This window comes from Sinocyclocheilus rhinocerous, unplaced genomic scaffold, assembly GCF_001515625.1.
Source record: "Sinocyclocheilus rhinocerous isolate Xijiao unplaced genomic scaffold, SAMN03320098_v1.1 scaffold2468, whole genome shotgun sequence".
Taxonomy (NCBI): Eukaryota; Metazoa; Chordata; class Actinopteri; order Cypriniformes; family Cyprinidae; genus Sinocyclocheilus; species Sinocyclocheilus rhinocerous.
This window is the reverse complement of record NW_015655382.1, coordinates 139,961-153,034: the sequence shown is the minus strand read 5'-3', so window position 1 is coordinate 153,034 and position 13,074 is coordinate 139,961. Positions and strand designations below refer to the sequence as shown.

At 39.2% G+C, this 13,074-nt stretch overlaps 1 protein-coding gene across 1 annotated transcript in view; it reads right to left on the bottom strand.

Annotated features, from left to right (window-relative positions):
* Window positions 1–3,390: 3,390 nt before the first annotated feature.
* The window catches only part of nr5a2 (nuclear receptor subfamily 5, group A, member 2), a 58,138-nt gene continuing 48,454 nt past the window's right edge, over window positions 3,391–13,074 (bottom strand). Inside the window, exon 8 of the mRNA XM_016524902.1 lies at window positions 3,391–4,472. Coding sequence (XP_016380388.1) covers window positions 4,225–4,472 — 248 coding nt within the window. The 3' untranslated portion in view covers window positions 3,391–4,224. The remainder of the gene's footprint in view (window positions 4,473–13,074) is intronic.

Sequence of the window (13,074 nt, the reverse complement as noted above, 5' to 3'; positions counted from 1 at the left end):
TGTATCAAGTGTTCATGTTTGTATGATTAGTAGGGTGAAACTTGTTCAATGATCATCGATGCCAGAAATAGAAATAAAACAACAACTTTTGGCATAATAGTCATTTATTAAAATATGATGGAAAGATTCCAAGAGCTTGTATGGAAACTCTTTATGGCAAGAGGTGACATCAGAGATGCGGGTCTGACTGCGGCTTCCAGCGCACAAACAAGAGAATCCCAATCCAAACATTCAGGAGGGTAAGCACACAACAAAATGGGAATGAGGGGCACTGGATTTCTTAAGATTGTCGGTCTGATCAACACACAACACAGTAGAGTCACAAAACGAAGCAAATACAAACCAATTTCCCAAGAATCGATAAAGAAGTGGCCTTATGTACAAATGGGGGCGTAGATGCCATGCAGCAAATGTTGATTAAAGCAGTTGTGCTCGTACAAAATACTTTCTACAACATTTTTGTCAATGTAAATCATTTACATTGATAAGGTGTGTAACATCATGTTTGTTAAAAAAAATCGTCTGATGATTGGGATAAGTCACCATGGTGGCCATTTTCACTGCTTTTTAAATCAACACATTTCATTTCAGGTGTGATACGACAGTCACCTTAACATTTTTTACTGCGTGGACGATACTTTTTGACCTTTTACAGTCAACACGAAATGACATTTGCGACCCAATTTACTTCCGTATTTTGACATATTTCCACATAAAGCAGGTAACTTCATCAGAAAAAATTGTGGCAATACTTTTTGGTAATGAATAGTGGCCGTTACATGTCAAAATAGAGCTGAATGTGAGTTTGCAGTGGATTTTGGGAAATTACTCCTCTTCTGAAACAAGCACATACTTTTGAGGAGATTTTTCATAGGAAAATGAAGGCTGAAGGCCAAGTTTGTCATCAGAAGAGCATCTTTATGTCTGCTAATGTTAAGGTTTCTTTAAAAAAAAAAACTATTATTATCATCATTTGCAATTTATTACAGTACAGTTTATAATATTAATATTAATTGTGATTAATTTACTGCTTTTGTTTGGCTTGGTTTTGTATTCCTTCGCCTTGCTTTTGTTTTGTTTTTCTTTGTTCTGCTTTCCCTTTCTCTGCTTTTGTTTTGTTTGGCTTTTTGTTTTCTGTTTTCCTTTCCTCAGTTTTATTTATTTTTCCTTCCATTAGCTTGTTTTGTTTTTTGTTTTGCTTTCACTTTTTCTGCTTTCATTTAGTTTTTTGCTTCTCTTTGCTTTTGTTTCGTTTTCCTTTCTGTGCCTCTGCTTTTGTTTTGTTTGCTTTGATTTGTTTTTGTTTTGTTTTTCTTTCTGTGCCTCTGCTTTTGTTTTGTTTCGCTACCCTTTTATTTTGTTTTGTATTGCTTTGCTTTTTGTTTTCCTTTCCTCTGCTTTTGTTTTGTTTCGCTACCCTTTTATTTTGTTTTGTATTGCTTTGCTTTTTGTTTTCCTTTCCTCTGCTTTTGTTTTGTTTCGCTACCCTTTTATTTTGTTTTGTATTGCTTTGCTTTTTGTTTTCTTTTCCTCTGCTTTTGTTTTGTTTTGTTTTGCTTTCATTTCCTCTGCTTTTGTTTTGTTTTGTTTGCTTTGTTTTTCTTTTCTTTGTAATTGAATAATATTGGCTATTTTCTGCCCTAGGTGACACCAGCTGATAGATATGGAAGCAAATTGGATCAATTTTGATTTCGTGTTGACGTGAACACTAATTTTATAAAATACAGTCAAATGAAGTGTTCAGGAAAATCAACGGCAGTCCCCAATTATCAAAGCTCTCATCCGTTCATTGTGAAGCAAACAGGTAAGTACAAGTGAAGGACAGACGCTGCCTTTGGTATAGAACACAGACGCTATCATGAAAACATTCAGTGAAATCTCACGATAGAAAAGATGCACCAGTCAGTCACACCGGATCACTTCAGTACAGCTCTTAATATTTTACAGTGGCAGGACTGATGGTTATTTAATGTGAATCACTCGATCACCATTTAGCTCCGTAACTGCATCTCGTATCTACATTTTTAAAAACGTGCTACAGTAAACAAATACATTTAGTCATGACCCCACCCCACTGTGCAGGAACACATGGATGAAACCAAAACAATAAATTAAGCTTAACCAGTGACGTACAATTCAAACGTAGAACGTAAAAACAGATGTCCACAGAAATAAGCCAGCACAATTTTAAAAAAAAAACATTTCGAAACTCAGTATTAAGTGAGATTCCTCTCTGATTTAGTGTCTCACGACATAATTAAGTACTGGTTAAGAAATATGAAAACTGTACACACCTAAGAAAGCAAACGAGGAATATAATCTTTTCTGAACATTTTGTTTCGTTTTTATATGAAATCATTGCTTTGCAATTGAACGCATCACAGTTATCTCCCACATGACCACATGAATGTAAACACCTCTTATTTCTTTTCAATTGTATAACATTAATACGTTATATATATGTACTTTTTATTTTACATATCGTAATTCACATCAGCACGGTTAGCTAGCATGGAAATGAAATAAGGCAAGACTCACATGACTGGCATCACAAATTATTAATACTGATATTTAAGGTTGTTGTTTTTTTTACTCTCTCTTTTTTGTTCTCTGCAGGCTTTGGTCTTGTGTTGACGGAGGCGGTATTTCTTCACACTGGCTTTGAGACTGCGCTATATTCGTATTCACATTTGTTGATGAACAAACTGCCACAATGTTCCAACCGAGCTGAAAAATTTACACTAATAAATAGAAAAAAGTGTGTTGTGAGTTTTTGAGGGCGAATCTAAGTAAATACATTTCCAGGTCACAATGCATCCCACAAATAAAAAAAATAAGAAAATATTTTTATTAAGGTTTTATAGTTGCGTTAATTTGGTAATTGTTAATAATTATTAATTCCCATTTCCATGACAATTAAGCATTTTTACTCCCAGAATTTAGTTTATTATGAATTATCTATTAAATGTTTATGTCTGGACAATTTACCACATTTACCTCAAAAATTATTTTTAATATGAATTATTTTCATTAAATTAATTATAAAATTGTTACTAATTATTCATTCTTATTTTCATGACAATTTAGTATTTTTACAACCAGAATTTTTATTTTATTATGAATGATGTATTCAATTTTTATTATGTCATGACAGTTTAGCACATTTCTGTCCACAATTCTTTTTAAAATTAATTATTTTAATTCGGTTCATAATAAAATTGTTAATGATTATTAATTCTTACTTTTATAACAATTTAGAATTTTATTCCCCAAATTCTGTTTTATTGTGAATTGTTATATTTTTATGAATTGCCATGACAATTTAGCACATTTAACTCCAAAATTAATTTTTTCAGTCAAACAAATTAATAATAAAATCGCTAATAATTATTTATTTCTAACTTTCATGACAGCATTTAGCACATTTACCTACAAAATTACTTTTTATTCAGTGTTCAGAATAATTTATTAGTTTTTTCGTGCTATAGGACCAAATATTAGACATCAATAATTTCTCATTTCTCTCTTATGATTTTGAGATTAAATATGACCCGGACGTGTTCTTGGCAGATTTTGTGATATTCATCCTTTTCCACTTTCGGTGAGAAAATATTGGTAAAAGCAGCCTCAGAGTGACAAAGAAGAAGAAATGGCTGCCCATTTGAAAAGAGAGGGTTTTTTTTGGTGAGGGGTTGGAATAAAGTCTTAGTTGGGGCAGATGCGGGCAATGGCTGGTTGTCCATCTTACCTCCGCCTACTGGCTCCGGCCCAGCTTGTGTGCCTTAAAACAGACAGAGGATGGCCACATGGCCAGGTCCTAATGGAAACTTTGGGTCAATGCTGGCAAACCAGTCTTCAAAGAGCGCCCAGTCCTTTCCCAGTAATCTTAAACCCGCCACCTCAAGTCTGAGTGTAAGGTGGACGATTCGATCAGCTGCACACACAACAAATAACGACTGACAGTCATGGTTCGACAATACTACGACAAATCCGCAGCCAAGAGGTCATTATAACTCTGGATTCATTCACTTCTTTTCCAGAAATGCATCTGCCCTTCGCCAAACCCTCGCTATGGGGTTCTCAGATCCAAAGTGTCCGGTCCAGCACAAACCCATGCAGTGAGTGTGCATCGGTCGAAGGCTATGTCTGGTGATGACGCTGGACTGAGGTGGTGCTGGGAGCAGTGTGTGCGATGTGTGGAGACGAAAGGCTCGCCGCCGGTCCTCAGGCACGTTTGGCGTGCAGCATCTCTATAAGAAGATTGTTACAGGGCACGTCACCGTTCAGGTGTTTGTAGTACAGATACTCCTCGGCCTGCAGGCTGATGGCCCGGATCTCCGGCAGCCGCAGCAGCAGCTGGCCGAACTTGTCCATCTGCTGAGGATAGTTGCACATGACGTAGTCCAGCAGCGCCGCGTTGACCTGTTCCTGGACGCTCTCCACCAGGTGGAAGTTCTCCAGGTTCTTGACGTCTGAAGAAAGGTGAGATAAAGACAATTTTGGGGTTACTAAAATGTGGGTGATTATATACACTTTTTTTTTTTAATAATCAGAATCAGAAAACCAGTCTTGAAGTCCAAGACTGCACACCAAGGCTGTGCTTATTTGAGCGAAAATGCAGTAATACTGTGAAGAAATATTGCAATTTAAAATAGCTGTTTTCTATTTGAATATATTGTAAAATGTATTTTATCCCTGTGATCCATTACTCCAGTCTTCAGTGTCACATCATGATCCTTCAGAAATCATTGTAATATGCTGATTTGGTGCTCAATTATTATTGGAGTTCAGTTATTAATAATGGTTCTTATTATTGTTATCAATGATGAAAACAGATGCTGCTGCTGCTTCATATTTATGTGGAAACCAGTAACCAGGATTTCAAGATTCTTTGATGAACGAAAAAAAAGGCAGCATTTATTTGAAATATAAATCTTTTCTAACATTAGAAAATGTCTGTTTAATGCATCCTAGCTGAATAAAATTATTCATTCAATTGTATTTTTTTCGATACTGTAATGTATCATGGTTTCCACAAAAATATTAAGCAGCACAACTGTTTTAATCATTGACAATGATAAAAACAAATGTTTCTTAAAGCACCAAATCAGCATATTAGAATGATTTCTGAATGATGATGCTGAAAATTCAGTTTTGCATTGCAGGAATATATTACATTTTTACATGTTATTTTAAATGGTAATAATATTGCCCATTATATTGCACTGCATTGTGGTATTATTGATCAAATAAACGCAGCCTTTGTGGGCATAAAAGACTTCTTTCAAAAACATAAAGAAACTGTAATTATTCCAAACTGAATGGTAGCGTACATATATTTTTTTATTCCATGCTTAAAATCTCTGGAGATTTTGATGAGAAAGCAAATTAATTTGGGGGAAACAGACCTCCAGGGAGATCTTAAGATCTCAAATGCCTCTTAGTTTTTCATCAGATTTTTGATTGTCATGTCTTTAATTTATGGCGTGTTAATGTGTTGCGGTGAGCTGCATGTGTTCCTGTGTTTCAGATGCTTCTGTGGCGGTAGGAGCTGCTAATGAATCCCTGACGTGTGGCTCTATTTAATCAGGTTTTGAGGGGCCACCTCATGTGATCTTTTATTTATCCCTTTGACCCGGGGTTGAACGGGAGCGTGGTCACCCCGCTGTAGTCCCTCCTAATGGAGACTGCTGGGGTCCGAACGATTGTGAAAGCACTCAGACCCACCCAGCCATATCTAATGAGCCAGCTGACACTTCTCTGCCTGCTCTCTTTTCCCCTAAATGTCTAATGAGCCAGCTGACCCTTCTCTGCCTGCTCTCTTTTCCCCTAAAAATAATCGAGACTGCCTCGGCCGACAAAAAAAAAAGGGGGTGTACGGGAAGTGACTCCATCAGCAATGTAATGAGGTCTGTAGAACAAGCTGCGAGTCCTTCATGGCGCTGGTGAGGATGTTTGACCCCTGGGTGACACCAGCAGGCACAATCAGGACAAGGAAGGGGGAGGGGTTAACCAGAAGATGACCAATTACAAATCTCCAGCTCCAGACGGGTTATTTTAGCCCTCGCGAAAAGCGGTAAACAAACACAGACCTGTCAGTCAAGCTGTTTTTGAGGGTGAGATGTTAAGGAAGCCTCTCAAGTACAGAGCAAGAGTGGCGGAAAAACTTGAACAGTCTGTCTGGCTGTCTATCAGTCGCTCTATCTACCGTTCCTTCTGTCTGTCTGTCATTTTATGTATTATGTCTATCTATCTATCTATCTGTCTGTCTGTCTGCCTGCCTGCCTGCCTATATCTATCTATCTATCTATCTGTCTGTCTGTCTGCCTGCCTGCCTGCCTATATCTATCTATCTATCTATCTGTCTGTCTGTCTGCCTGCCTGCCTGCCTATATCTATCTATCTATCTATCTGTCTGTCTGTCTGCCTGCCTGCCTGCCTATATCTATCTATCTATCTATCTGTCTGTCTGTCTGCCTGCCTGCCTGCCTATATCTATCTATCTATCTATCTGTCTGTCTGTCTGCCTGCCTGCCTGCCTATATCTATCTATCTATCTATCTGTCTGTCTGTCTGCCTGCCTGCCTGCCTATATCTATCTATCTATCTATCTGTCTGTCTGTCTGCCTGCCTGCCTGCCTATATCTATCTATCTATCTATCTGTCTGTCTGTCTGCCTGCCTGCCTGCCTATATCTATCTATCTATCTATCTGTCTGTCTGTCTGCCTGCCTGCCTGCCTATATCTATCTATCTATCTATCTGTCTGTCTGTCTGCCTGCCTGCCTGCCTATATCTATCTATCTATCTATCTGTCTGTCTGTCTGCCTGCCTGCCTGCCTATATCTATCTATCTATCTATCTGTCTGTCTGTCTGCCTGCCTGCCTGCCTATATCTATCTATCTATCTATCTGTCTGTCTGTCTGCCTGCCTGCCTGCCTATATCTATCTATCTATCTATCTGTCTGTCTGTCTGCCTGCCTGCCTGCCTATATCTATCTATCTATCTATCTGTCTGTCTGTCTGCCTGCCTGCCTGCCTATATCTATCTATCTATCTATCTGTCTGTCTGTCTGCCTGCCTGCCTGCCTATATCTATCTATCTATCTATCTGTCTGTCTGTCTGCCTGCCTGCCTGCCTCTATCTATCTGTCTGTCTGTCTGTCTGTCTGCCTATATCTATCTATCTGTCTGTCTGCCTGCCTGCCTGCCTGCCTGCCTGTCTGTCTGTCTGTCTGTCTGTCTGTCTGTCTGCCTGCCTACCTGCCTGCCTACCTGTCTGTCTGTCTGTCTGTCTGTCTGTCTGCCTGCCTCTATCTGTCTGTCTGTCTGTCTGTTCTGTGTGTCAACTTGCAGAATCATTTTTCTTAAATGACCCGACCGATTTGCTGAATTTCCAAGTGTAGTTACTATGGTTTCTCATTCCAAATTTCTGCAAGTTGTGGCTCTTTCATTTTTCCATACTAATTAAAGAAAGCCTGCCTGCCTGTCTGTCTGTCTGTCTGTCTGTCTGTCTGCCTGCCTCTATCTGTCTGTCTGTCTGTCTGTTCTGAGTGTCAACTTGCAGAATCATTTTTCTTAACTGAATGACCCGATTTGCTGAATTTCCAAGTGTAGTTACTATGGTTTCTCATTCCAAATTTCTGCAAGTTGTGGCTCTTTCATTTTTCCATACTAATTAAAGAAAGACATTACAATAAAAAAGTCCAATTTTAATAGCTAATTATTGTGGGGCCGCGTTTGAACATTTCGAAGCACGGGGAGGGGTTAAAAGAGTCGACTGATCGATGACAATGGCTTGATCTCTTCCGCCCCGAGCAAGAGAGGCAGGTTGTGAGGAGAGAATTAACGTGTTTGTTTAATTTATCCACGACAAGAGATGCTTAATCATGCCCTGCTGACAGATACCAAAAAAAGCAGGAAAAACGTACAAGCAGCAGTTATCCAGTCAGGTTGAAGCATCGCATGGTAAGCACTCTTATTTTCTATCTCAACATTTAGCCACTGTGGGACTAATTATCAACTTTTTCTCTTTTTTTTTTCTTCTTCATGAAACAGCCTTAGTGTGCACTAGGGCCGGGATGTAGCCTGCCTCTAAACCCTTAGGTCCTGAGGAATACATTGTTCATTTGACTAGCGCTCATGCTAGACGACCCCACATATCCACTCGCAGACACCCCCAGCACCACCCCTCGCCTTGTGATATGCTGGGATGCTTTTTAATTAGAAAGGATTTTCTAAGTGAAAAAAAGATCATTCCACGAGAAATTCATGCCGGCAACCCCCCAAAGCCCTTGTGAGGTTCATTTGTACACTGACATGGATGCACAAATATAGCAAGACTGCATTCGCCATACACAAAGTTGTTCATCAGCTCACTACAGTAATGGCATATTGATTACAATTTGTTAGTATGCATATTGCATATAAAGATATACAAGGATATGGAATTTCACCACTAATAGTTTAATCAATGTGCAGTTAAATCATAATACCAAATTTGAAAGGCAAATGATGAATCCATTGACATTTCTAGCCGGCTGATGTCAGTGTAATGAATGACTTCCTGTTGGAAGCTAATCAGAAACAAATATTGTTTAAAAGCAGGGCGATTCAGGACAGTATTGTGTATTTGCAAAAGTTTATGACCGTGTACAAAGAGTTTCAAAGGGCAAAACATCTCCCTCCCTTTGGCTTTACAGCGTGCTGTAATCATATAGTCAGTCAAGCATGTCAAAATTTCATCTTTATTCATCATTAACTTCTTCCAGATTCGCACCAATCAGGAAGTGGGGCGGTGCATGAACTCCGCTGACCTCCAAACACCCGTTTTTCATCTAATCCGGCCCCTGAAGCTCTGCTTGTGGCCAATGTCCACCTGGTCACTGGTGATAATATTTACTCAATGCGTTTTACTTCTGTTTAGGTGGTTCGGAGAAATTTTGAGAGCTTTTGGATGCAAAATCAATCGCAACAGTGATCCATCTAAACTTTATTCTCTTTAACATTGCATATCAATGAGCTCATCGCTTGTTTGTTCTTCCTGACTAAGCCATGTAAAGCCAGGAGGGACGTGGAGGGCTCAATCTGCTCGTCCCTGGTCACCTCTGACCGCTATGAAAGAGAATTAAACAGGACTGGTACAGTTGGGGATATATTAAGTCAAATGTAGGCCCGTCATAGCGGCGCTGAGCAGGTAGAAGAGACGTCCCGGTCGCCCAAGGATGGTTTAGATGCTGCGCACTTGACGCGGGGAGGGAGGGTATAAAACGCCTTAGGTGTGATGAAATAAACACGAGAAGCTGGGGCAAACGCTTCTTGTTACAAATGCTAGCTGAAAGGCACTCTGCCTGCTCTTAAGGTAAGGGAAAATATATTTACATCTGCTTATCTTTTGGCGCAATCACTGTCAGGAGCTCGCAGGTTCAGGGTGTGGGCTGAACCCACGATAATGATCATGATAAAACTCTGTGTTTGGAAGGTAATAAATAAAATGGCTTCATCAACAGTTCTATCTATCTATCTATCCGTCCGTCCGTCCGTCTATCTATCTATCTATCTATCTGTCTGTCTGTCTGTCTATCTTCCATCCATCTGTCTGTCTGTCTGCCTGCCTGCCTGCCTGCCTATCTATCTATCTATCCTCCGTCTGTCTGTCTGTCTGTCTATCTATCTATCTGTCTGTCTGTCTATCCTCCGTCCGTCTGTCTATCCTCCGTCTGGCTGTCTGTCTACCTTTTGGCTCTTGATGTCTATCTATCTATCTATCTATCTATCTATCCTCCGTCTGTCTGTCTGTCTGTCTATCTATCTATCTGTCTGTCTATCTGTCTGTCTGTCTATCCTCCGTCCGTCTGTCTATCCTCCGTCTGGCTGTCTGTCTACCTTTTGGCTCTTGATGTCTATCTATCTATCTATCTATCTATCTATCCTCCGTCTGTCTGTCTGTCTGTCTATCTATCTATCTGTCTGTCTATCTGTCTGTCTGTCTATCCTCCGTCCGTCTGTCTATCCTCCGTCTGGCTGTCTGTCTACCTTTTGGCTCTTGATGTCTATCTATCTATCTATCTATCTATCTATCCTCCGTCTGTCTGTCTGTCTGTCTATCTATCTATCTATCTGTCTGTCTATCCTCCGTCCGTTTACTGTAAAAGGCATAAGACTTCTGTTTATCTTCAGAACACAAATAAAGATGATTTAATATTCTCTCATCATTTTTGTCCATTCATTGAAAGTTCATTAAAACACTTGCATATATTAAGAAGTACAAAAAGACATTGCAATTTGCATTTTACTCGTTATTCATTTGGTTTATTGTCTAATAGTGTTTCTCAGTTCAAAGAGTCATGTACTGCTAACACTCAAGCTCCTACCACCGGCTCAGTTTACTGTTGATTTGCACACTGCTGCCACTGGTTAAATCGGATTTTAAGGTTAGACTCATGGTTAGGGTTAAGTTTTAAGGAAAAAGGTCGTGACACACCAAGTTGAAGGTCGGCCAGAGGCCAAAGTCGACCAAACACCTTGGCACTAGTTGGACCCTGTCAGCGGTTTTTCGAGAAACCACTCTGATTAGCTGTTCAGCTTAGCAAACCAGTGGATGAGAAGAAAAATGCAAATGACGAAAGCAAGCAAATGACAAAGTCATGAGGGCACACATACAATGCTCTTCTAACTTTACATCTTACCCGAATATTCCAATACACAAATATTGGCCTCTAATGAAGAAAGTGAAGACCAATTGATCAACATGATTCATATTCAAAATGATAGGCAAGCGCTACTTTGTTTACAGTTTGTATATCAACAATGTTCTCTGTATCGCTGATATAGACAGTTATTTCAACTCACACCGACATGCAATTTGGCCATTGGTGTCTGTCTGTCTGTCTGTCTGTCTGTCTGTCTGTCTGTCTGTCTGTCTGTCTGTCTGTCTGTCTGTCTGTCTGTCTGTCTATCTATCTATTTATCTATCTATTTAATTTCTGGAAAAAAGTGTCTGGAAAACCATAATTTTGAGAGGCGAATCAATTCTGAACAGCCAAACGGGTTTCTAAGACTCTCTTGACTCCTTCCTGTCCATCTTTATCTTATCACGATCGCCTCTGAGCATATTTATATTTGCATTCAACACATTTTCATGCCAGTTGATTGCATGTGCAGAAATGGGGAGGTGCGTTGATCTCTTCTTGTTTATAATAAAGTGACAGAAAATCATTCAGGGGTCAAGTATCCCCCAAAAACTCTACCTGCAGTCCAGATCCTGCCCTTAGTGGAAACCACACACCTAATGAGGTCATTAAAGCCAAGCCTCCATCAATATCTCTCTCTTTTTCCCCCTCTACCCCCTTTTTTTTTTGGACAAATTTGAATGAATAATTCAACACAGTGCCTGGGGATGTATATTTCTTGAGTGAAGGACAGTTAACCCATAGCATGATTTTTCCTCCTTTTATATACTTTTTTCATTTTTTTTTTAAATATTCATGTTTGACCATCACAGTGTTTGCTTTGGATAAAAAAAGTAGCCAAGTAATCCTGCATGTGTTGACCCAAACGATGGTGTTTTTTCTCAGTTTTTGTCTTTCTCTCATACGCATACTAAAGCTGCTTCTGTATTTTGATAGATGTGAGTGTAAATTCTGGTTTAATTCATTCCGCTTAGATGCAGTCTCCTTTACCTCGAGGGTAACATTACATGATGTGTTTGTAAGATAAGCTAATTTGTGGAGCTTTAGCTTAACTACTGGCAAGAAGGATAAAAGTAATAAAATATCATCACAAGATGTGAAGCACTCAGAGATTAAATACATAAAATGAAGCATATTTTTAATTCCCAAATTGCTCAGATTACTGCTGGACATGAATGATTTAGTTCTCATATGAGAAAAAAGATTTTCTCAGACGAAAATATTTGCAGAATATATGCTACATATATGTTGTAGACAGCATGGTGTTTCAAACTGAATCCTGCAATCCTGCAAAAATATACTACAAAATTGAAGCAAGAAAATACATTTCTAATCTTGTAATACATTTTATATGTATGAAAAATATTAAGAAATAATTATAATGGATATTTTTGTATATATGAAAAATATATTTAAAAATCAGAATATATCGGAATATACCAATTTTTGTTTAGCAAATATGGAAATCTAGCACTATATGGCTCATTTTAAAATGTTTTATATGTGTTGCATTCTCAGCAGTGCTTTACTTATTTTACTGTCTCTTTTTTTCTTTTAGGCCAACTACTGTCATGGTAGAACAACAATTTGAAGTTGAACGTGAAGAATAGCACATCTAGATGAATGGGGCAAATATTTGAAGGTAACTCCACACGTTAAGCCCCTCCTCCTCTCCATCATTTCCTGTACTCAATCGCATTGTCCATACTGTCATAAAAATGGCAACCAGACACATAATAGTCCGACGACAAGTCTCCAAGCATGGAAAACACCAGGAATAGACAACACCCCACTCGGCCACACTTCCCAGCATTCCCACTGTTGACAGACAACACACGGCCCTTGCCCACGTCTCTTAGTGACCTCACGTCTCTCCTGCCATTCTTGTTAAACCTTCTCCCCCAAGTGAGACAATGTTTAGATGAATTCTCATTTCTATATTTGTCCCTGTAGTGTGACACCCGTCCAGCCCCACGCCATCCGCACAGGTTTATGTTACAGGAAGACTGATGATGGGGCATTTTTTCCAATCAGAAGGCGGTGCAGGCATTCCACTTGGAGGAATTTTGGCCCACTCTTCTTTGCAGAATTGTTTTCATTCAGCCACATTGGAGGGTTTTTGAGCATGAATGGACTGTTTAAGGTCATGCCACAGCATCTCAATCAGATTTAAGCCCAGACTTTGACTTGGCCACTCCAAAACTTTTATTTTGTTTTTCTTGAGCCATTCAGAGGTGGACTTGCTGGTGTGTTTGGGATCATTGTCCTGCTGCATAACCCAAGTGCGCTTGAGCTTGAGGTCACAAAGTGACAGCCGGACATTCTCCTTCAGAATTTTATGATAAGAGTGCAGAATTCATGGTTCCATCAATTATGGCAAGTC